The sequence below is a fragment of the Kogia breviceps genome, chromosome 10 (assembly GCF_026419965.1).
Source record: "Kogia breviceps isolate mKogBre1 chromosome 10, mKogBre1 haplotype 1, whole genome shotgun sequence".
NCBI lineage: Eukaryota > Metazoa > Chordata > Mammalia > Artiodactyla > Physeteridae > Kogia > Kogia breviceps.
In genome coordinates, this window is record NC_081319.1 from 592,469 (window position 1) to 617,042 (window position 24,574).

Consider the following 24,574-nt stretch of genomic DNA (forward strand, 5'->3'; position numbering starts at 1 on the left):
GTCCTGGTGCACACAAGACCTTGTGTGTGCCCTCCAAGAATGGAGTTTCTGTTTCACCATGTCCCGTGGAAGTCCTTCATTCAAACCCTGCTGGCCTTCAAAGCCAGATTCTTTGGGGGCTCCTCCTCCTGTTACCAGATCCCCAGGCTGGGGAGCCTGATGTAGGTCTCAGAACTCTCACTCCCATGGGAGAACTTCTGTGATATAATTATTCTCCAGTTTGTGAGTCACCCACCCAGCAGGTATGGGATTTGATTTTATCATGATTGCACCCCTCCTACCATCTCGTTGTGGCTTCTTCTTTGTCTTTGGATGTAGGGTGTCTTTTTTTTTTTTTTTTTTTTTTTTTTTTTTTTTTTTAGGTTCCAGCATTTTTTTTGTCATTGGTTGTTCAGCAGTTAGTTGTGATTTTGGTGTTTTCATAAGAATGGGGTGAGCTGATGTCCTTCTATTCCACCATCTTGAACTAATCTCCCAAACAAACTCTTAATATGTCCTGCATAGGTGAGTTGGCACCTTTGGAACAAGGGGCCACTTACACCTATCATTCTAAGGATCACCAGTCTGTCTTGGAGTCCTTTTGCTTACTTGTGTGTATATCTGTTGTAGATTTTTGGTTTGCAGTTGCCATGAGATTTTACTATAGCAGTCTCTATATAAACATGATTGTTTTAAGTTGCTGATCTGTTAATTTCCAATGCATTTCTGATATCCTGCATTTATACTTTTCTTCTCTCATGGTTTTGGTTTAGATATATACTTGTGTGTGGATGATTTCCTACTTTCACTCTGTTTGCCTTTACCAGTGAGCTTTTCCATTTGTGATTTTCTTGTTTTTAGTTGTGGCCTTTTCTGCTTAAAGAAGTTCCTTTAGCATTTGTTGTAAAGCTGGTTTGGTGGTGCTGAATTCTTTCAGCTTTTGCTTGTCTGTAAAGCTTTTATTTCTCCATTGAATCTGAATAAGACCCTTGCTGGATGGAGTGTTCTTGGTTGTAGGTTTTTCCCTTTCATCACTTTAAAGATACCGTGCCACTCCTTTCTGGCCTGCGGAGTTTCTGCTGAAAATCTGCTGATAACATTTTGGGGGTTCCTTTGTTATTTGTTGCTTTTCCCTTGTTGCCTTTAATGTTTTCTCTTTCTCTTTAATTTTTGTCAGTTTGATTACTATATGTCTTGGCATGTTCTTACTTGGGTTGATCCTATATGGTACTCTGTGCTTCCTGGACTTGGGTGACTGTTTCCTTTCCCATGTTAGAGAAATTTTAAGCTATTTTCTCTTCAAATATCTTCTCAGGCCCTTTCTCTCTCTCATCTTCTTCTGGAACCCCTGTAACTCGAATGTTGGTGCATTTGACGTTGTCCCAGAGGTCTCTTAATCTGTCGCTGTTTCTTTTCATTTTTTTTTCTTTATTACATTCTGAGACAGTGATTTCCACCACTCTGTCTTCCAGCTCACTTAACCATTCTTCTGCCTCATTTATTCTGCTCTTGATTCCTTCTAGTGTATTTTTCATTTCATTTATTGTATTCTTCAACTCGTTGTTCTTTATTTTTTCTAATTCTTTGTTAAAAACTTCTTGTAACTTCTCAGTCAGTGCCTCCATTCTTTCCCTGTGTTCTTGGATCATCTTTATGATCATTACTCAGAACCCTTTCTTGAGTAGATTGCCCATCTCCACTTCACTTAGTAGTTCTTCTGGGGTTTTATCTTGTTCCTTCGTCTGGAACATATTCCTTTGCCATCTCATTTTGTTTAAATTTCTATTTGTATTTTTATGCATGTAGTAGCTTAGTTACATTCCTCAACCTTGGAGAAGTGGCCTCTGTAGGGGATGTTCTATGTGTCCCAGCAGTGCTCTCCCCTCTTGTCACCCAAGGGCCAGGGACAAGCTAGTCCCAGGGTAAGCCCTGACCCGTGTTTTCAGACTCAGTTCTGTAAGCTTCAGGATTGTAGTTTCCTTCCTTCTGGTGTCTGCCCCCTAGTTGGTAAGCCTGGTCTAGAGGCTTGTGCAGGCTTCCTGGTGGGAGCCTGCCCACTGGTGAGTGGTGTTGGGTCTTGGCCCTCTGGTGGGCAGGGCCACGTCAAGGGGCATGTCTAGAGGTGGCTGTGGGTTCAGAAAGTGTTTAGGCAGCCTGTCTGCTGATGGGGAGGGCTGTGTTCTGCCTGTTGGTTGTTTGGCCTGAGGCGTCCCAGCACTGGGGCCTACAGGCTGTTGGGTGGGGCCAGGTCTTGGTGCTAACATCCCAAGCAAGATATCAACCTTCAGATGCATACTCCTGGATATGTTAACCACCAGCTTTTATGTCCCAGGAGAGAGCCACAGCTGCCCCAGAGACCCTCCAAGACCAGCAGGTAGGCCTAGCCCAGGCTCCTTTGGAGTCACTGCTTTTGTGCTGGGACCTGGTGTTCAAGGGACTTTGTGTGCATCCTCCAAGAGTGGAGTCTCTGTTTCCCCAAGTCCTGTGGAGTTCTGAGATTAAGACCTACTGGCCTTCAAAGCCAAATGCTCTGGGGGCTCCTCCTCCCAATGCCAGATCCCCACGCTGGGGAGCCTGATGTGGGGCTCAGAACTCTCACTCCCATGGGAGAACTTCTGTGATGTAATTATTCTCCAGTCAGTGGGTCACCCACCCTGGGGGGTATGCGATTTGATTATATTGAAAGTATGCCCCTCCTACTGTCTCATTGTGATTTTTTTCTTTGTCTTTGGATGTAGAATATCTTTTTTGGTAATGTTTCAGTCTTTTATTGACGGTTGTTCAACAGTTAGTTGTGCTTTTGGTGTGCTCATGGGAGGAGGGGAGCTCAAGGTCTTCTACTCCGCCATCTTATCTTCTCCAACCTGGTTTGTTTTTTTAAGATTGTTTTGGCTTTGGGGGGGGTCTCTTGAGACTCCATATGAATTTTTAAATGAATTTTTTCTGTTTTTGCCATTGGCTTTTTGATAGGGATTGCATTAAACCTGTAGATTGCTTTTGGTAATATTGACATCTTAACAATGTTGTTTTCCAATCCATGAACATAGGATATCTTTCCATTTTTTGGTGTCTTTCAAAATTTCTTTCAGTGACATTTTGAGCATACAAGTCTTTCACCTCCTTTGTCAAGTTAATTCCTAAGTGTTTTTTTCTTTTTGATGTTACAGTAAATGAAAGTTAAATTGTTTAGTTAATTTTTTCTTCAGATTGTTCATTGTTAGTAAAGAGACGCACAAGTGGGTGTTTTTTGTTTCTGTTGTCAATTTTATATTCTGTGACTTTCATGGATTGCTTTATTAGTTCAGTTTTTGTGCAGTCTTCAGGGTTTTCTACATATAAGATCATGTCATCTGTGAGTAGAGATAATTTTACTTCTTTCTCTCCAATTTGAATGTCTTTTATTTCTTTTTCTTGCCTAATTACTCTGGTTAAGACTTCCAGGACTGTGTTGAATAAAAGTGGTGAAAGTGGGTATCTTTGTTTTACTTGATCTTAGAGGAAAAATTTCAGTATTTCATCATGCGTGTTATGTTAGTTGTGGGCTTTTGATATATAGCTTTTATTATATTGGGGTAGTTGCCTTCTATTCCTAGTTTGTTGAATGTTTTTATTATGGAAAGTTGAATTTTGTCAAATGCTTTTTCTGCATCAGTTGAGATGATGGCATGGTTTATTTTCTTTCATTTTGTTAATAGAGTATACTGCATTGATCAGTTTTCATATGAACTAGCCTTGCATTCCAGGAATAAATCTCTTTTGGTCATAGTGTACAGTAATTTTAATGTGCTCTTGAATTCTGTTTGCTAGTATTTTATTGAGGATTTTTGTGTCAATATTCACAAGAGATATTACTCAGTGGTTTTTCTTTTTTGTTTGTTTGTTTGTTTTTGTGGTACACGGGCCTCGGGCCTCTCAGTGTTGTGGCCTCTCCCGTTGCAGAGCACAGACTCTGGAGGCACAGGCTCAGCGGCCATGGCTTACGGGCCCAGCTGCTCCGCAGCATGTGGACTCTTCCTGGACCGGGGCACGAACCAGTGTCCCCTGCATTGGCAGACGGATTCTCAACCACTGCATCACCAGGGAAGCCCTCAGTGGTTTTCTTGTAGTGTCTTTGTCTGGCTTTGGTATCAGTGTAAATCTGTCCTCATAGAATGAGTTTGGAAATGTTGCCTCCTCTGCAATTGCTTTGGAAGAGTTTGAGGAGGATTGATGTTAATTCTTCTTTAAATGTTTGGTAAAATTCACCAGTAGAGCCATCTGGTCCTGGGCTTTTCTTTTTTTTTTTTTTTTTTTTTTTTTTGCGGTACGCGGTCCTGTCACTGCTGTGGCCTGTCCCGTTGCGGAGCACGGGCTCCGGACGCGCAGGCTCAGTGGCCATGGCTTACGGACCCAGCTGCTCCGCGGCATGTGGGATCTTCCCAGACCGGGGCGTGAACCCGTGTCCCCTGCATCAGCAGGTGGACTCTCAACCACTGCGCCACCAGGGAAGCCCTGGGCTTTTCTTTATTGAGAGGTTTTTGATTACCAATTCAATCTCCTTACTAGTTATGGGTGTGTTCAGAGCTTCTATTTCCTCATGATTTAGACTTGGTCAGTTGTGTATTTCTAGGAATATATCCTTTTCATCCAGGTTGTCCAATTTGTTGGCATATAATCATTAAAGTACTCTCTGATAATACTTTTTATTTCTGTAAATTGAGTAATAATGTCTCCTCAGTTCTACTTTTAGTTATGTGAGTCTTTTCTTTTTTCCCTTAATCAGTCTAGCTTAAGGTTTGATCATTTTGTTGATCTTTTTGAAGAAACAGCATTTGTTGATTTTCTCCATTGTTTTTCTATTTTCTGTTTACCCCTAATATTTTTTTCCTCTATTTTTTTGTTGGAGTATAGGTGATTTACAATGTCAGTTTCTGCTGTACAGCACAGTGAGTCAGTTATTCATACACATGTTGTCCACTCTTTTTTAGATTCTGTTCCTCTATAGGTCATTACAGAGTACAGAATAGAGCTCCCTGTGCTGTTTAGTAGGTTCTTATTAGTTATCTATTCTATATACAGTAGTGTGTATATGTCAGTTCCAATCTCCCAATTTATCCCTCCCCTCCCCTTTCTCGCCTGGTAACCACAAGTTTGTTTTCTGCATCTGTGACTCAAGTTCTGTTTTATAAATAGGTTCACTTGTACCGTTCCTTTAGATTCTACCTGTAAACGATATCCTATGACATTTGTCTTTCTCTGTGTGACTTACCTCACTCAGTATGACAGTCTCTAGGTCCATCCATGTTGCTGCACATGGCATTATTTCGTGATTTTTTATGGATGATATTCCATTGTGTATATGTACCACATTTTCTTTATCCATTCCTCTGTTGATGGACACTGAGATTGCTTCCATGTCTTGGCTATTGTAAATTGTGCTGCAATGAACACTGGGGTACATGTCTTTTTGAATTATGGTTTTCTCTGGATATATGCCAAGGGGTAGGATTGCTGGATCATATGGTAGTTCTATTTTTAGTTTTTTAAGGAATCTCCATATTGTTCTCCACACTGGCTGCAGCAATTTACACTCCCACCAACAGTGCAGGAGGGTTCCCTTCTCTACACACCCTCTCAACCGTTTATTGTTTGTAGATTTTTTGGTGATGGCCTAATATTTATTATTTCTTTTATTCTGATAGCTTTGGGGTTTAGTTTGTTCTTTTCTAGTTGTAAAGTTGTTGATTTGAGATTTTTCTTCTTTTTCAACGAATGTTCCAGGTGCCCTTAAGAAAAATATGTATTCTGCTGTTGTTGGGTAGAGTATCATGTATCTGTTCGTTAGGTTCAGTTAGACTATAGACGTGTTCAAGTCCTCTGTTTCCTTCATAATCTTCTGTCTGGTTGTCCTATCCATTATTGAAAGTGGAGAATTGAAGTCTTCTATTGTTGCAGAGCTGTCTACTTCTCCTTTCAATTCTGTCAACGTTTGCTTCCTATATTTAGGAGTTCTGATGTTTGTTCTATGTATGTTTATAACCGTTACGTGTTCCTGGTGGTTTTGTCAATGTATAATCAATATATATTTTATCAATATACAAAGTCCTCTTATCAGTATATAATGTCCTTCTTTGTTTCTTGGATCAGTTTTTTACTTAGTTTCTATTTTGTCTGATATTAGTACAGTCATCCTTCCTCTTGTTTGGTTGCTATTTGTAAGGAATATCTTTTTTCCATCTTTTCTCTTTCAATCCATGTGTGTCGTTAGATCTAAAGTTACCCTCCTGTAGACAGCATGTAGTTGGATCTTGTATATTTAGTAGTTCTACCAATTTATGTTTTTCGATTGGGAAGTTTATTTACATTTAAAGTAATTAGTGATAGGCAAGGACTAATTATTGCCGTTTTGGTATTTGTTTTCTGTATGTCTCATAGCTTTTCTTCCCCTCATTTTCTCCCTTTCTGTCTCTTTGATGAGTTAATTTTTTGTAGTGATAGGTCTTGACTCACTTCTCATTTTTCTTGTGTTATGTCCTGTAGATGTTTTCTTTGTGGGTACCTTGGGGAATCCGTATAACATCCTAATGTTATAATAATCTATTTTAAACTGATACCAACTTAAATTAGTCAAAAATTCTATTCCTTTAAAGCTCTACCCCGTTTATGTTATTGATATCATGAATTACATTTTATATACTGTGTACTCAGTAATATAGATTTTAATTATTTTTATGCTTTTGTTTTTTAAATCCTACAAAGGCATAAAAGTGGAGTTATGAACCAAAATTACAATACACAGGTTTTTATATTTGGCTGTGTGTTTGCTTTTACTGGAGAACTTTATATTTTTCAATATATATATTTGACTGACTTTTGATCATCCTTTCATCAACTCTCTTTAACATTGACCGTAGGGAAGGCCTAGTGGTAATGAACTCTGTCAGCTTTTATTTATCTAGAAATGTCTTACATCCCCACTCATTTTCAAAGGACAGTTTTTGCCAGAATTACTTGTTGACAGGTTTTTTTTTCTTTCTGGACTTTAAATCTGTTGTCCCGACCTGTTAAACAAACTATGCTAGCTTCCGGTCTGATCTGAGTTGGGTGAGAGAGAAGCCCATCTCTTGGGAACCCCTAGACCAGCCAGAAGGTCACAGACAAGTCCATTCTTTCCCTCTGTCCCAAGGGAGGCCCAGGAGCTGGACGGCTGCCTCCTGTCTCTGTGGGGCTGTGCCGGGGGAGTGGGGCAAGGGCAACAACGAACTTTCCTACCATCGTGGGTGAGGCTTTTCCTTGGCTGCTGCAGGGCCAGGCCTGGCTTCTAACCCTCCCACAGAGCTGCTGTGGTCAGTCTGTGTGATTCATCCTGTGTTTCCTCCAGGGAGAGTGGGCTGGGCTTCCCTGTCGGCCCTCTGGCTGATGTCACTCCCCGCCGGCTTCCTTTTAAACGTATCTTTCGTTTGGTTTGCCTGTGTTGTCCAGGACCTGCTTCAGGGGAGGTCCCAGCAGGTGAACTCTCTGGACTCCCAAGTGTGATGGGACCTTTATCCTCACAGTTGACCCCAGCCTGGCCGGATAGCGAGGCAGTGTTCACAGGTATGTTCCCTCAACTGAGACAGGCTTGCAGTGTCCTCTGTACCCAGTGTTGCTAATGGTGGCTTTGGTGTCTCTTTGAGTCTCATTTCTTGTAGGTAGTCTGTTGATTTTATCTTCCTATCTGAATTTTTTTTTTTTGGGGGGGGGGGCTGCGTTTTGTGCGGCTTGCAGGATCTTAGTTCCCCAACCAGGGATCGAACCCGTGCCCCCTGCAATGCACATGCAGAGTCCTAACCACTGGACGGCCAGGGACGTCCCCCTATCTGAACTTCTTTTGCATTTTTTTTTATCATCCACGTTCTGAGATTTCACCGCGGTATTTCTGGCATGGACCGTTTTTCTTTACCTTATATACATCTCAGATTTTTCAATCTGAAGACGTATGTCTGCCTTCAGCTCTATGAAAATCCTATTTTTTGTGATTTCTTATAATCTGATATGCATTCACATTCTCACCCTCACTCTGACTTTAACGTATACACATGCAGCTTCTGGATCTGCCTTCTTTCCATCTCTGTCTGGTTGTGCTTCATTCTGGGAAAACACCTGCGCTTGATTTTTGATTTCACTCGTTTCCTCTTACTCTTGCTCTCAAGCTCTGTGCTACTGAGGTCGCTGTGAGGAGTCCTGCTTGTCTCCGTGTTTTACTTTACATTCAGAGACCGAGTCTGTGCTCTCTAGACCCCCAGACCGTCTCTCCCTGTGCGAAGGCACCAGACTCTGCCAGCCCCCGGTTTAGCTGTCCTAGAGTCTTACTTGGGTTCTGTTTTGATTGTTTCCTTAGGCTTTTGCCTCCATTTGTGGAGTCTGCTGAGTCTGTCATGACTGTGGCCTTCAGGGGACAGGGATTCTTGGTCACTCGAGCATCCTCTATTTGGGTTTCCTCCTAGTCTGTAGAGTCTAGTCTAGAGACTAGTTTCCTCCTAGTCTCCTTCTGTAGAGCAGGTGACCCCCTGGTGGCTGGGGGGCGTCACAGTGTCTTCCCTGGAGGTACAAGCCGCTCACTGGTCTCACTGGTCTGTGTCCCTCTTACTATGGCCACTCTGGACACTTCCCTGCCTGTGACCCCAGCACACAGCCTCGCTGCCTTTGCTCAGCCAAGCATCCCATCGTCGGCACAAGCCGGTCAGGCGAGAGGAGAGGCGCCTCTTGTTGAAACCAAGTCGCCACCTGTCCGAGGTGCCCGTTGTCCCCAGGGCCTCCTGTCCTGGGCGGGAAACGTGTCCTGCGGTCATTTCTGGGCGTGGGTCCTCTGCCCACCTAACTCCCCTGCTCTCTACGCCCAAGGATTTCCTCTGAATCCTGTAGAAGCGTCTTCTTGTTTCCGATGTGTGTCTGAAGGCTGTCTGCTCACTGCCATGATGAGCCCTGTGATGCTGGACTGGGGTCAGAGATACCCGTGTAAACTCACGTTTGTTTAGGAGGTACAGAGGGCGACGAAACTAAATTTGCGTGTGTGCACAGCGGGGTTAGGGTGCAGACACGTACATTTCCTGGCTCCATGCATAAGAGGACCTAGAGGCACTGACACCGCAGTAGCACCAAGTGGAACTCTCAGGAGAAACAGGATGTGTGCATAGCTTCAGATATCTCCCCCAATAATTGTGAATCGCTCTGGTAGTTTTAGAAAGTGTCCTCAAAGCTTCGATCTGCTTCCATGGAGGAGCAGGAGCTTAATTCCCCTCCCTTTGAGCGTGGGGCAGACCTGATGAGTGACTTCTAGCTGGTAGCTTGTGGGGAAGGGAAAACAGTGAGTTTGCAGTGCAGAATCCCGGCAGGCGCACTTCAGCCGAGGTCAGGGCACCAGTGATCAGCCGTGTGGTGTCATGCGCCTCGGATTCCACACGAGGAGAAGGCACCTCCCCTCGGCAGCCTCTTCCCTCCGAACCCGCACCCTCAGTTTAGTCGTGGGGAGGCACCAGACAAGCAAGCCCACGTTGAGGACCCTTCTGCAGAATGCCCGAGCAGCACTCCCTGAGGTGTCAAGGTGAGAAAGACGAGGGAAGGTGAGAACCCATCACTGCCTGGAGGAGACCACGGAGCCAGTGGGGGATCCGGACTTACTTCCTGGAACAGAGAAAGGACAGTGGTGCAAATACATCCTGTCACCTAGTTGGTGGTGTTGAGCCAGTGTTAACGTCTTAGTTTGATGACTGTCCTGTGGTTCTGTAAGGCGCTGGTCCCCAACCGTTTTGGCACCAGGGACTGGTTTCGCGGAAGACGGTTTTTCCACGGGCGGGGGTGGGGAGGGATGGCTCAGGCGGTCACGTGAGCGACGGGCGTGGCAGCTGAAGCTGTGCTCGGTGTGCGGCCCAGGGGCTGGGGACCCCTGCTCTAAGGCGTTCCGGTCAGTAGAAACCGGGCGACAGGCATATGGGAAACTCTCTGCGCTGACTTTGGAACTCTTGCCAAAAAAAGTCTACATTTATTTAGAAATAAAAAGTTAGAAGGTTGTCTTTCCCTGCCCTCCAATTTGAGGAAGGAGAAGGATAGCAAGGGTCCGTTCTCTTTCTTAATCCAGTAAGTATTTTTTGTTGGGAACGGGCCAGATAACCTTGTGAAGCTCCAACTCGCGGGGCAAGTCAGGACCTGTTAGCAAACGAGGTGCAGGGACGGGAGCTGAGCAGAATTAAGGAGGGGTCCACCGCAAGGTTGTGGGCGGCAAGGCTCCGCAGGCCGGGTAGCGGCAGGAAGTGATCCTCACCCAAGGGACAGGAGGAGGGGCTGGTTCCCACACCTGGGCCTGTCGCTGACGGAGAGGCCGAGTGTCCGAGCTGCAGCCAGAGCCGCGGGGCAGGGAGGCGAGCTCATGCAGCTGTCTAAGGGCTCGTGAGATTAAAAGAGACCGAAGATGTTTGAGTGTGTGGGATCCAAACGCACGCTTAGGAAGGGCCTGCGGGCTGCTTCTGCCGAGATGAGTCTGGGTTGGTTTAGAGACGCTCCGGCTTCCCACTCCTTTGCCTTGGGGTCTTGAAAGGCCCCAGCCTGTGCCAGGACTGGCCTCGTGCCTCTAGCTCCTAGCCTGACCTCTCCAGGACCGTCGTTCTAGGGGAAAGAAATGTCCCTGTACCTTGATGGAGACCTGACCCCCCCTGCCCGAGGGCCCCTGCCCGAGGTTCACCCTCCTGGCCGGCCCTGTTCCTTCCCTCCTTCACGGCTCCGTCCCCCACAGCCCTGGATAATGGACCCTCTGAGGGTCTTCATCTGCACACCAGCTCCCGCCGCCATCCTGGCCGAGTTCAGCCTCCACGTGAATAACTCATCCGAAACCCATGCTCCCCGGTGTCTGTACGGGAATCCAGTGCCCATCAGCCCCGTTGCCGTCCCCTGGCCTAATTCCCTGACACCCGCAGCTGCTCCCCCCCGGCTCTCCCCGCCTTCATCCCTATGGGATCTCCAGCACCCTCTCCTCCGCTCCCTTTCCTGCTCGCCTGGACTCGGTCTCAGGCCTCTGGCGACAGGAGGCACCTCCATGCCGCTTCGTGGGTTGTACGGGTTTTACACGCTTCCCAGCCAGTGGAAGTGAGGCTTCCTGAGGAAGGACTGCGTGCCTTTCTGATTCGTACTGGGGGTCGTGGGCCAGCACCAGCCCTCTGACTACCCTGATACGCTGCAGTTGGTTGACTCACAGGAACCAACACACGGGCACCACCGGCATCTCTGGGCCGCAGGGGGCCCAGGGGCGGGGGCGGGCGGAGCGGGTGTGGCCTCGGTGGGTTCCTCGCGGCTCTGCTCCACCTGCGCCCTGGTTCCTGGGAGGACACCCGAGGCAGGTGTCAGGCCACCTGGATGAAGCCAGAGCCGACTGGGGCTCCACAGTGGTGACCTGATGTGTCCCAGGCGCCCAAAGACAAGAAGCCTCCCCTTACTTGTACAAAGAAAAGTAATTTTGGGGGCTTCCTTGGCTGTCCAGTGGTTGGGACTCCATGCTTCCACCGCAGGGAGCCTGGGTTCGATCCCTGGTTAGGAAACTAAGGTCCCGCAAGCCACATGGCTCAGCCAAAAAGAAAAAGTAAAAAAGAGATATGTATTTTCCTCAGAGTTCAGTAACGTAGTGAACCCAGTACAGTAGGAGCCAAGAAAATACATTTGCTTTGAAACATTTTCTTACCTACATCTTGAATTTTGCTGGCAAAGGCTGTGACGTTAGGAGCAGCTGCCCCTTTTAAAGGAGAAAGCTGCATTTCCGATCTCGCTTTTTTATCCCAAGGGAAGAGGGACTTACATACGTTTCTTAAGCAGGACACTTTGCCAAGGTGGGGTGAGTGGCTGCTGGTCACGTGAGCTGCGACTCGTGGGCGGGGGGAGCCCGGCGCCGCTCATGGACCGGCTGGATGGTCAACAGCTGAGGTTCTTGGTGACACGCGTGCCAACGTGTGCACGTGTATGTGTGATCGCACACCTGTGAGGGGAAGAGCTGGGCCTGTGTCCCCACCTCTCCAGCCCCGAGTCACCGTTTTGAAAGCTGGCAGGACAGTTGGCTCTGGCAGTAGTGAGGGGGCATTTGCTGGCCTGTCCCGAGACCGCCTCTCCAAGAAGGGTGGACCCCTGGCTTCGGCGCTGCCGCCCGACTCACCCTCTGCCCTCTTTCCATCCTAGGCCAACACTGGGCGGATCGATGACCCCCGGGAGCAGCACAGAGTTATCAGCAGTAACCTCGCCCTCATCCAGGTGACCCTCCCCTTTGTCCCTTAGATGCCTCACGCGTTGCTCCTAACTATGGGGTCGCCGTGGGGTGGGGGCGGGTCTCACGGAGCCAGGAAGCCCGAGGCAGCAGTAGGCTGGGCCTGGATCTGGACGGAAGCGTTGCTATCCAGAGCCTCCTGGGCTCCTCCGGCCGGGGCAGGCTGTGGCCACACCGAGAACTGAACCCAGGTCGCACTGGCGTGCAGGCGAGACCATCACTGACCAGCAGGCTGCCCTGGGCAGGACACACAGACTCAGGAGGGGCCTTGACCTCTCATCTGGGCCCCGGAGCCCATTTTCAGCTCTCCGCTGGGCATCTCCAGAGCGGTGTCCCCAGATCTGGCCCCGTCGCCTGCCCTCCTCACACCCCTCTTTTGAAGTCCCTGACTCCGTCTGGTTTGGGCTGGAAGCTCGCTTGGGGGTGGCCAAGCTCAGGGGCCTCATGTGTAAGACGGGCTGCCGTGCGGCTCATCAGGTGGGCTTCGTGTGCCCAGTGAGCAACACTCACTCCCGTCTGACCCGCTAGAAACCCAGCAGCCCTCAGCCTGCCTGTGTCCCTCACCCTTACGTCTGGCCACTCTGAGGACCTTCGCCTGGGCCGCCTGCAGCCCAGCCCCGCTGCCCTGGCCTCCCCGTCCAGGCGCCTGGGCTCCAGTGCGCTTCTGCACGGCCCCTGCCTGGCCTTTTCCAGCCCTTGAGCTCATGGGGCCTCCCCCCCTGGAGCCCCTTTGCCGGCCCCCTTGTCCAGGGGTGGGCCCGGCCCCCCTCCCCTCCCCTCCTGGGATGTCCGTTCCCCTCCCATCACCCGGTGGGGACTCTCCTCAGACCTGGCTCCAGCCTGGCACTGGCTGCCTCTCTGGGCCCTGCGGGCGCTGTGAGGCTGTCCCGGACGCAGTTCTGTGTTTAGACGTCTGCCTAGTGCACGGAGGTGTGGCTGAAGCCCCCGGAGGTTAAAGCTCTCACGAGGCCCCGGCAGAGGCTCTGCAGGGGTGGGTGGTAAACACCTCGGCGACAGTCACTGGTTTTGCGTTTCTTTTCCTACTGAATCCTCCTCAACCAGTGTTGATTAGGTCCTGCTGTGGGCAGGACCTGGCCTGGCATGTGGTCCTGTCACAGCATGGATGCAATTAGCCTCCTCCATTTTTTAAAAAAGCTTAACATCAAAGCATAAAGGATGCAGTAAGTTCCATACTTAAACTTTTTAAATAACTTCAGTATATTCTATCACGACAATGTACCCGAGAGTGATACGTGAGCCAGGACCTCACAGGTAAGAGGGAAGGGCAGCGGGGCCTGTGCAGACCTTCCAAGCTCGGCCTGTCCGCTCACAGACCCATCGCCCTGCGGGGCACCTGCAGTTACAGGCTCCTACTCGATAAGCTATAATGCAGTGAGAGTGTTCTTTTGCATAGATTTCTTAAGAGAACGTCCCACAAGTTCACAGGGTATGCACAGTTTAAGGCTCTAGATGTTTCCCGAAAGGATTACAAAGTATCTGATTTCTTGGTGCAATAACAGCACTAGTATTAATAATTGAAATGGGGCTTCCCTGGTGGCGCAGTGGTTAAAGAATCTGCTTGCCAGTGCAGGGGACACGGGTTCGAGCCCTGGTCCGGGAAGATCCCACATGCCGTGGGGCAACTAAGCCTGTGTGCCACAACTACCGAGCCTGTGCTCTAGCGCGCAGCAACGAAGACCCAACTCAGCCAAAAATAAATAAATAAATTTATTTATTAAAAAAAAAAAGTCAATTATTAGTTCCTCATAAGCTCACCAGCATGGGAAGGGCTCTTTTAAACACTTTCTGTGTTTGCAGACACATGGATGTGCCAACAGACACAGACCACATGAGTTCCCATGTTTCTATGCAGAAAACATACTATACTGTACGTGTAACTTCGTAAATAGCACTTTTCTCTTAATAGTGACTTAACGAATAGATGTCACTCTGTACAGAGCAGCTCCAGTCACCATCATGATTATATGCTTCTTTGTCCACATGTGCACGTTTCCCTGGGAAAATGCTAGATCATCAGGTATTTGGATAACTTAGACAAATTTCCTCCCAGAATTCCTGTATCAATTTTACCACCATCAGTGTGTAAGACAACCATCGTCCCGCGTGTTTGTCCTTGTGTACTTTGTTCTGTCGACCTTTGAGTTTTAACTTTACTTCATCTGACAGGTAGTAAGTATACTCCATCCATCCATTTACCCAATGAGCAGAGACCCCAGTGCCAAGAAAATCAAACAGCACTTACTTTTTAATAGAGGAGAAGCAGCCCTGGCTACAAATAACCCTAATCCTAACTTTCCAATTGAGATTTTATTAAAAATTTTCCTGATTGCTAGGGATTTGATCATCTTTTGTGTGTTTCTTAGCCATTTCTGTGGATTACCTGTCATATCCCTTATGCATTGTTCTGTCACATTTTAAAATTATCATTATGGCTATTTATGATTTGTTTACAATGGACTCATTATTCTGGATACTAATCTTTTATTAGTTATGTAACACAGAAATATTTTCTCCAAGTCTATCCCTGCCTTTGTTTTGTGGTGTCTTTTGTAAATCTTACTTGCATTTTTCTTTATAGATTTTATAATGTTTCATCTTTAGTAGGAGGCCTTCCCTAATCCAAAATCTGAAACACATTTGGTATTTTCATCCGTTTCATACTTTAGGTTTTTATGTTTAGGTATATGTGTGTGAACGGTATAAAGTCAGAATCTATTTTTCCAAGCAAATATCCAGTTTCTCGTACCTTATGTATTCCATCCTGATTTGCAATGCCACCTTTATCATAGTAAACTTTCATATATTTGTGATTAAATTTTTGTACATTAAATATAAAATTTTCACATATTCACGGTTCAATTCCTGGACCCCGTCCTGTCCTGCTGACCTATTTGTCTATTTCTCTGCCAAGCCACCCAGTTTTAATACTATAGCTTTAAAATACATATTCATAATGAACATGCCAAAATTTCCATTTTCTTTCTCAAAGTTATGGCTGTTCTTGCACATCTGGTCATTTTTGTGAAATTTAAAATGAGTTGTCAGGTGCCATGAAAAACCTTGGGACCCTGAGTGGAATTCCGTGGGTGGGCTGGGGCGTGTTCTCGTCTGCGGAGCCTGACTGGCCTCGCATGTGTGCTGGGGCCTCAGCTCCCACAGCTTTGCTGTCTCCCGGGGGTCCTGGGCGTTTCCAGGGGCCAGGGGCACTGTCTGTGCTGCTGGAGATCACAGCACTTTCATGCAGACCACTGAGACGGGCTGTGAGGAAACACGGGGGGCCCTTTACCAAGGACCCTACACAAGATGACGGGGAAGAACGGGGCGGGGCAGCAGTTTCTGCAGGGATCGGTCTGAAGGGGGTGTCGGCTTTGTTGCTCTCGGGCGAGGTCAGCAGGCCTGCCTCACACCTGGTTCCTGCCCGCAGGTGCAGGCCACCGTCGTGGGGCTCCTGGCCGCCGTGGCGGCCCTGCTTCTGGGCGCGGCGTCGGGGCAGGAGCTGGACGCGGCAGAGGTGGAGGTGCTGTGCGCCAGCAGCGTCATCACCGCCTTCTTGGCGGCCTGCACCCTGGGTGAGCAGCCCTCGGGGTCCTGCGCGGGTCAGGGCGCCGCTGGATCTTCACACCCACCTTTACCTGGAGGGCGGCGGGGGGGTCCCTGCCCTCTGCTGGGGCGGAGACACATCTGTCTGTCTGTGACTGGCCAGCTGGAGGGCCCAGGCGGGGTCTGGGGCAAGGCAGGTCGTGCACCCCCCCTCCCGGACCGCCTGAGGCCACCACGCTTCACGCTCCTTTTGGAGCGCTTGCGAATATCTGAAGCTCTCTTGTCCCTTATTTTATGTCTCAGCTCCCTGCATGAGGGCAGCTCCTCTGAGAGGAGCCTGCGTATCCTCTTCTACCATCTGCTGTCCCCACCCTGCTCCTGCCACGCCGCCTCAGCCCCGGGGAGCTCATGCGCATCAGCGGGGAGGCCCAGTGGCTGCGCATCTGTTCACCGCTCAGCACTCCCCGAGCCTCCTGTGTGCCAGCTTGTCCCGGAGCCCGGGACACGCTGGGGGCGCAACGCTGGGGGGCTCATCCTAGTTCGGGGTGATCCCTCAGTGCACGAGTGCACGGTGACTCCAGTCTCGCGGCCTCCCCTGACTCGCTCACAGTCGCGCTGTGTTTGCTTCACACGCTTGCTCACTTGTGTACTGCCCGCTCCTCCACCAACAAGCAAGTAGTGTGAGTGCAGAGCCCGTGGTTCTTTCCACACTTAACCCAGGCACCAGCCAGCTCCCAGGTTTTCTGAGTGGACAGTGGTCACACTGGTTCTCTCCGGACCGTGTGTTGTGTGTATCGTGCAAAGCGCAGGCAGGTCCAGGAAGAGGGGTAGCCTTGTAAAGTTGACTGTTCACTCGCCTGACCCCCAGCAGGATGCAGCTGGTTATTCGGTGGCTGTGGTTCCTACCAGGCAGCTGCATCCCCACGCAGGAGCCCAGGTCGGGGCAGGGCTAGAGCACGGAAGCCCAGGAGCAAATCCACAGACCTGCTGCATGCCTGCACGTCTGGGCCAAGGAAGGGCTGAACCTTCCGAGAGAACAGAACCTAGGAGACACCAAGTGTCCAGAAGGCAGTGACGTTCCCGTGGGCCATCCTAGCTCCTGTTTTACAGATGAGAAGACTGAGGCCTCAGATGGGGTGCACCTCAGTGCCAAGCACATAGCCGGGACTGTGGCAAGATGAGGGGGACTCAGGAAGCATGGCTGGTGGGTCACAGCATGACCTTGGCCTGTCTGAGCCATAAAGCCGGGCGGTGGTGCTGGTGGTTTGTAATAAGTGATCTCAAACCGGTGGTGTCCTCTACGCATCCCTGTGAGATTGTCACCAGACCACCGGCTCAGCCAGGCAGTGTCAATTCACTTACAAATGACATTGCCAAAGAACAAAGTTGCTGGGACCTGGTCACAAAACAGCACAGACTGTGGCCAGCAGCTTTCGATGGCACCAACGTGATAACTGATTACTTTCAGAGTTACAGAACGCTGGGTCCGGTGTTAAAACAGCAGTGGCCAAGGTGCAAAGTGTCTTCTTAAAGGCCACACAAGATGCTGTTGGATTTTGTCCCAGGCAGTGTGGCATGGGGGGTGGGGGGTGGGGGTGAAAGCACGTCACAGTGGCCTCAGAACCGAGTCAGAACAGAAGCAGGTCCTGGGAGGTGTAGGGGCCACGAGGAAGGGCCTCTCAGGTCCAGTAGGGACGTTGCCCTGCACTTGCGGCCACATGCTGGGCCCTGGCAGCCCCTCAGGGCCTCAAGTGCTGTGCTGCCTTCTGTGTTGTGTGCCCCCCCTTCCTTCCCTCCCTCCCTCCCTCCAGGGACCACCTGCACTGCTGCCCCACCCCGTCGCAGACCCCAGCCTGCCATCTTCCCAGCAGGCTTTGCCCCTTGGAAACCACTCATGGGGCCAGTTGGCCCCCCTTCCGCCGGGGCTCCTGCTGTTCAGCGGTTTGGGGTCCATCTTGCTGCCAGGAGGGCTGTGAGCATCACACCGGTAGTTCCCAAGGTTGGGAGCCCAGGAACCACCTGCCTGCGTCTCCCCGACGCTTCAGGGGGTTATCACAGTGCTTGGGCCGCTCCACAGCGTCAAGTCCGCGAGACACAGGGCAGAGTCCAAGCCTCGCGGCCCCAGTGCAGGGAAAGGAGCAGGGAAGGGACCCCAAGAGCGGGCGGCTCCGTGGGTGCAGTGAGCTCCTGGGCAGCTGCACCACCCACTCACCGGCTGCCTGTCCCCTTCCCCGGCAGGGATGCTGATGGTCTGCATAGTAATCGGCGCTCGAAAGCTCGGGGTCAACCCGGACAACATCGCGACGCCCATCGCGGCCAGCCTGGGAGACCTCATCACCTTGTCCCTCCTGGCTTTTGTCAGCAGCTTCTTCCACAAACACAGAGGTAGGGTCCGAGGCTGGGGTCTGTCCTTTTATAGGCGAGGCCTGGGGGTCACTGGGCAGGTGGGGGTCGCCCCCCACTGGAAAAGCCGCCGGCTTTTCCAATGCACCACGGGGACAGGTCTCTCCGGGCAGCAGAGGTACAGGTTGTCAGTGTCCACCTGACAGAGGCTGGTCTGGGCGCTAGAGCACCTCCTCGCGGCGGGCATAGTTCACGCCGGACACACACCAGCTGCCCGAGAGGTGACTCCAGGCAGGAGTGTCACAGCCAAGGAGGCAGAAGCCAGGCTTCTTAGAAGGTGGCCTGTGACGTGGTCAGCCGCCAAGGGGGCGTTTGCACACGTTCTGGGAACGAGACCTTGTGGTCACCCCCCCCCGCCACGACGTCGCCCAGGTCCCCCTGGGGACACAGCTTGGCTCATGCTCCCTCACTGCGTTTGCACAGCTGAGCACCTGCTCCGAGCGTCCCACCTGTGCCCTCCCACCTGGTGTGGCCCCCCCAGGATGGCTGCACGCCTGTCTGGATCTAGCAGATGTCAGTTCAGAGCGTGGTCATGGCTTCCATGGGTGGAGTGGAGAGCAGTGAAGCTTAAACGTGGGGCGTGGTGGGCCCGTGGACCCCGGGGTTTAAGGCATCACCGGTTTTCACATGTGGGCAACAGAAGTGGCCCAGGAAACGCTCCCAGTGAGGGTGGCACGGCTCCGCAAGCCCCAGCCATCCAGGAAAGGCCTGCAGCGACAGGAAGGGATGGTTTGGGAGATGCTGGACGTTCACCAAGTGGAGGTGAAGATCTAACAGCGAGACGCCCTAATTTTATTATTCAAACACACTAAATTTCAAGGATTTGCGCACGGACTAGTTATGGAGTCTGATTTGCAAAGTAACTTTGAGCTACCGGCCTCCCCGGGCCCTCCTCCGGTCTGCACCCAGCCCCGTGCCTCCACGGGGGGGGGGGGGGGGGAGCCCCTCAGCCGCACGACGGGAGGTGCAGGGGTGGTTCATCCAGACTGGTGGGGATGGGAGCTGGGCCTCTGGGCCTCCGAGTCCCCCCACCCCCACGCACCTGTCACCTCCGCCACCCGGGCCACAGCCTGGGCCCTACCCTGAGTCCCAGCCCCACGCGCCCCTCTCTTGCCCCCAGACAGTCGGTATCTGACGCCGCTGGTCTGCGTCGGCTTCACGGCCCTGACCCCCGCGTGCATCCTCATCGCCAAGCAGAACCCGCCCGTCGTGAAGATCCTGAAGGTCGGGTGGTTCCCCATCGTCCTGGCGATGCTCGTGAGCAGGTGCGTGCGTGGCGACGCCTCGGGATCTGGGTGGGGTGAGCCGTGGCCTCAGGCGCCTTCACCACGCTCTTCGCTCCTCATTGCCCCCAAGAACCCTGGGCCTGGTGTATTTTGAGGGGCAGCCCTGTTCACAGGAGATGTGCACCAGCCACGTCCCCGCTTCCACTGCTGAGCTGGCCTCACGGCCACAGCTCTGTGAAGGCCATTCCCACAGTCCAGCCACTGTTGAGACCTACAGGGCTGAGGAATCAGTGCTCTGGGGCCCTGGGCCCTCCAGCCCCATCCTTGGGGCCCTTTCTGCTTGTGGACACTGCCAGGGGCCACCCTGGTCCTTTCCGACGTGCTCTCCCGACTGACTCTGGGAGCGGAGGCTGTGGCCGAGGCCTCTTTGCTTCCAGAAGCTCCCGAACTCCAGGCCGGCGCTAAACCCCAGGGCTGGTGCGCCAGATGCTGAGCAGCTTCGGGAGCGGGGGTGGGCGACGTCACATGGGCCCCGCTTCCTGCTGAGAGCACCTCAGGGCTGTCACGTGGTAGGGCCCAGCCAGCTGAGTGGCCTCAGAAAGGGCCTGGTGTTTTCAGTGGCTGCCGTCTTCGACGGGCCTTCTGGAACAGCCGAGACTCAGAACAGAGGTGGGAGCCACGTGCGGCACAGGAGGACACGGGAGGCCAGCTCGGCCACCACGGATGCCTTGGGAGGGAGGCAGGCTGACAGGGCGGTCTGCGTGGTGAGGGTTGGCCAGCGTCCACTCTAATCGTTTGCCATCTCCCCCCGCAGTATCGGGGGGCTCATCTTGAACAAGACCATCTCCAAGCAGCAGTTCCGAGGCATGGCCATATTTGCCCCCATCATTTGTGGTAGGTACTGGGTCCCGTCATCTGGGTTCTCGGTGGTGGGGCCAGAAGAGCAGGGATCTCAGAGGTCCGGGCCTGGCCCTGGGAAGCTGCTGTAGCCCCCGGGGAGAAAGCGCTACCCCTGGCTCCTACAGGTCACACCTGCCCTCACAGGCCCCCAGGACCAGAGCTGATCCCAGAGCCTGGAAGGCTTCAACCCGGGATCTGCTGGCACCTGAGGCCAACAAGTGTGGCTTCAGAACCAGGGTATGCGCCTCTCGTAGCGTTCCTTTTATTTTAACGTGGACTCACTGATGACAGTTAAAACTCAGGCACTTACACAGAGAAACCATGATTCCTGTCTTCTCCTTAAAATGCAAGGCTGTGACAACACTGGTTCACGGTGGGGTGGGCAGGAATCTGCTTGCCTCAATCTCCACCATCCCCTGGGGCCCCTGGGGCCCCTCCACTGGTTCACCTTCCAGGCTTAACTCTGCGGGCATTCAGCCCAAGCTCGCCTTGTGTCCAGTTTCTGGTGAGGCTCTGTAAGTGGGACCGGCTGGTCGGGGAGGAATGAGTGTGACAACCCACTGCCCAGGCCGTCTATGCGGCGTCCTGCGCGTTCCACGCCTGCACCCAGCCGAGGGCACAGGGCCTCTCCCAGCGCCAGGCCGGCCACTGCAAGGAGGACAGCAGCAGCTGGCCCGGGGGCCACAGGCCTAGAGAGTCAGTCCCCTGGGGTCCTCTGCTCGGTGTCTGTAGGGGCCGAGTGAGCTCCGCGAACGACTTCCGCAGGGAGGCGAGGTGGGCGGTGGGGAGCAGCACAAGGAGGGCTCCTGGGCGACCCGCGTGGTGGCTGGCCGGTTGCAGGCTGGCGGAGACGGAGCCCCAGGGAGACAGGAACCTGGATTAAGGGCCTAATGTATAAAGGCTGCCAACTTATTTTTTTCCTTTTTTAATTAATTAATTAATTTTTTTTTCTGTACGCGGGCCTCTCACTGTTGTGGCCTCTGCCGTTGCGGAGCACAGGCTCTGGACACACAGGCTCAGCGGCCATGGCTCACGGGCCCAGCCGCTCCGCGGCACGTGGGAACCTCCCGGACCGGGGCACGAACCCGCGTCCCCCTGCATCGGCAGGCGGACTCTCAACCACTGCACCACCACGGAAGCCCCATATTTTTTTCCTTTAAAAAAAAAAAAAAAATCATCGTGGGCCAAGCAAAACAGATTTGCAGCCATCCTCTGCCCATGGCCATTCTTTTGCATCCTCTGGAGCAGCCGGGGCACATCTGGCCCAGTTAGGGGTCGACCTCCATGGGGATGAGGCAGTGGGCAACCCAACCGCCCTCTGAAGGGGACAGTCGCCAGGGGCAGGCCCCGCTCTCTGCCTGCAGGGGCTCTGAGGGGCCTTTGCCACTGGGGCCTGTGGCCCCAGTCAGCTCCCCAGGATGCAGAGAGCCACCCCTCCCCCCCCCACCCCAATGAGCCCCAGCTCGGCTGCCACACGGCCCTCCCTCCCCTCCCTCTTGGCCCTCTTTCCTCTCCCCGCCTTGAGGTGAAAAGTTCTTTTGTTTTCTCAGACATTCCAGTGTTCCCGTCTGTTCCTTCCTTGAGTGGCTTCCCAAGACCTCCCCGTCCACTTCCCTCCCTCCACCCCCCCCATTACACCTCCTTCTCCTTAAGAGCTACCAGCTGTCAAGGTGATGCAGCTACTACGTCTATACCTCATTCACGAGGCCCAGGCCACCCTTCTTTGGTGCCAGACACAAGATCTGTGGGCAAGTGGGAGGGAAAGAAAAGAAATCAAGGGCTGAACCAGTCAAGGAAGGCTTCCTGGAGGAGCTGGACTTGAAATAAGGGATAGAACTCAGAGACTGGCATGAAAAAGGAGAAACCAGATTCTCTCTCTCTGCAGGCGTCGGTGGCAACCTGGCGGCCATTCAGAGCAGCCGGACCTCCACGTACCTGCACCTGTGGAGCGCTCCTGGGGTCCTGCCCCTTGGGATGAAAGAGCGCTGGCCTAACCCCCGCTCCACGTTCTGCAGCTCAGGTGGGTATGGGGTCTTCCAGGGGCCATGGGGCCCGTTCTTTAAGAATCTGGTGTCTGTGGCACTAGACTCCTCAGACCAGCCCCGACGCGCCAACGTGGACTTCACGGGTCCGTTCGCTCAGCCAGAGGCACACTGGCCATCTCCAGGTTACAGTGTGAGATGGAGGAGCCGGTCCTACCCCCGGGGACGGACACACTCCAGCAGGGCAGACGCACACGGGATTCCAAGTTGTGTTGTGCTTGGAAGGGCCGCGGAAAGTGTGACGGGAGGAACCCCCTCCGAGGACGAGCCAGGGCGGGGGGCTGGGGAGAGGCCCCGAGGGGCAGGCGCTGGTCCTGCAGGGCCCAAAGCTTGAGGAAGGACCACGGAGTCCGTTCAGAGAACCGGGGACCCGACGCGATGTTGTCTTTTTTGTTACTTTTCCAAGTCCTATTCCTCTGCCCCCCACCTTGCCGGGAGGGAGGGGGCCTGGCTACGCCCCCAACCTCCAGCCTCTCACCTCCGGGGCCAGGACAGGGGGCTCGTGCCGAGTTGTCTCCTGTGGCCACTGACCCTTCAGGTTCTGACTCCCCAGTATCTGGTCTGGGATGCAAGGCGACAGCTCAGGGACCTCGCCTCGTGCGGCTGCTCCCTGGGCCGCGGAGCCCTGGCCAGCCTGCCTCGTCCCTCCACCTTCCAGAATCTTCTGTTCATTTCATATGACGTCCATGGCTGTTGGATGAGTGGTGAGAGGAACAGGAAGTGTGTCTGCCTCACCCTGTTTAAAGGGCGGAGTCCCCGTATATTTTCCGACTTGTCATCTGTATATAGAAAGGCTCTCTACCCTGTACTGCATGTATTTCCGCATGCACCTGTCTGAGAATCACAGACTAGGGGATTATAAACAACACACGTTTCTCACAGCTCTGGAGGCTGCACATCCAAGGTCAGGGCACCAGCACATTGGGTGCCTGGTGAGGCCGGCCTCCTGGTCCACAGACAGGAAAGAAAGGGGGTGAGGGAGCTCTTCGGGGGCCCTTCACTCATGGGGGCTCCACTCTAGTGACCTGACCACCTCCTAACACCATCATTGTAGGTCAGGTCACAGCTTATGGATTTTGGGGGGAAAATAGCACATATTTTACTGAATTCTCGCTGTTTAGTTTTTCTGTAGACTTTCTTGAGTTTTAATGCCAGCTGCCAATAGTAATTATTTTGCTTTCGCCTTTGTTTTTTTAAAAATTAACCCTCGTCTAAATTTTCACCATGAACAGATTTTGGTGCTCTTGTGCGTCCTCACACTCTCTCTACACGTTATCTTGTGGTGGACTTTGCAGTTTGATTTGTCCTCCTTTTCTTTCTTTAGCTGATGAAACAAACGCTTTATGGTTACTCAGAAGGAAACGGAGACGGGCTTCTCACTGCAGTTCCTCATTTCTGCCTGAGAAGCTGTCGCGTCCCCACGGGTGGTTTCACGGCGGTCGTAAACTGTGAAATCCCATTTCGCGTAGCGTCTCAAACCCGTGAGCACGGACGCTGAGCAGAGTGCGCTGACGGGCGTCCGCGGGCCCCGCGCACGGGAGGGGCTGCCACGCCGGAGCCTCCGGCCCCCCGGAAGCCCTGCACGGCCTCTTCCTCTGCCCGGGGCCTCGGCGTCTCCCTCCGCACAGCCCTGTCAGCCTTCCACCTAAAACCCGTCAAGTTTGAGATGACTTTTGTTTGTTTCTGCTACTTGATGCTGGTCTTTCTCTCTTCCTACGTCGTCAGCTCCCGAGGGAATGACAGGCCTCGTCCCCGTCGCCGGACACGCTGCACATGCAGCTGCTCCGTAAGCAGGGGCACGGCAGGCAGAGGGGCCGTGGGCGCGTCCCTGCCAGCAGCTCACGCTGCCTCCCCTGCTCTGTTTCTGCCAGAGATCAACTCCGCGTCGGCCCGCGTCCTGCTCTTCCTGGTGGTTCCAGGCCACCTCATCTTCTTCTCCATCATCTACCTGGTGGAAGGCCAGTCAGTCCCAAACGACAAAACCTTCGTGGGGCTCTACCTGCTGGCAGGCCTGGTCCAGGTAATGATGGCCCCTGGGTCCCATCCTGGGAGAGGTCCCTGGACACGCAGGACACAGTCCCCACCTTCGAGAAGTCCACTCAGTCCATCCAGGCCCAAAGGCGTGACCCAGACACACTGCTACAGGCACGTGTGGACTTCAGTCAGGCCGTTTTCCAAGACTCGAGCTGGGAGGGCTAGGGCCT

The 24,574-nt window shown here is 52.4% G+C and overlaps 2 protein-coding genes across 9 annotated transcripts in view; one reads left to right on the top strand and one right to left on the bottom strand.

The window, feature by feature from the left end:
- SLC41A3 (solute carrier family 41 member 3) overlaps positions 1 to 24,574 on the top strand; it is a 70,478-nt gene that overhangs the window by 40,186 nt on the left and 5,718 nt on the right. For 5 of the 8 annotated variants that reach the window (XM_067043251.1, XM_067043253.1, XM_067043252.1 and 2 more), the window contains 7 exons: positions 12,154 to 12,225; positions 15,684 to 15,828; positions 18,038 to 18,184; positions 19,323 to 19,467; positions 20,243 to 20,322; positions 22,214 to 22,348; positions 24,242 to 24,390. In XM_067043251.1, coding sequence (XP_066899352.1) covers positions 12,154 to 12,225; positions 15,684 to 15,828; positions 18,038 to 18,184; positions 19,323 to 19,467; positions 20,243 to 20,322; positions 22,214 to 22,348; positions 24,242 to 24,390 — 873 coding nt within the window. Of the gene's footprint in view, positions 1 to 7,440; positions 7,555 to 12,153; positions 12,226 to 15,683; positions 15,829 to 18,037; positions 18,185 to 19,322; positions 19,468 to 20,242; positions 20,323 to 22,213; positions 22,349 to 24,241; positions 24,391 to 24,574 lie in introns of all 8 variants that reach the window. The other 3 variants (XM_067043256.1, XM_067043257.1, XM_067043259.1) reach the window with 2 other exon arrangements.
- The window catches only part of ZXDC (ZXD family zinc finger C), a 47,033-nt gene continuing 29,284 nt past the window's right edge, over positions 6,826 to 24,574 (bottom strand). The window contains exon 8 of the mRNA XM_067043249.1: positions 6,826 to 9,621. Coding sequence (XP_066899350.1) covers positions 9,572 to 9,621 — 50 coding nt within the window. The 3' untranslated portion in view covers positions 6,826 to 9,571. The remainder of the gene's footprint in view (positions 9,622 to 24,574) is intronic.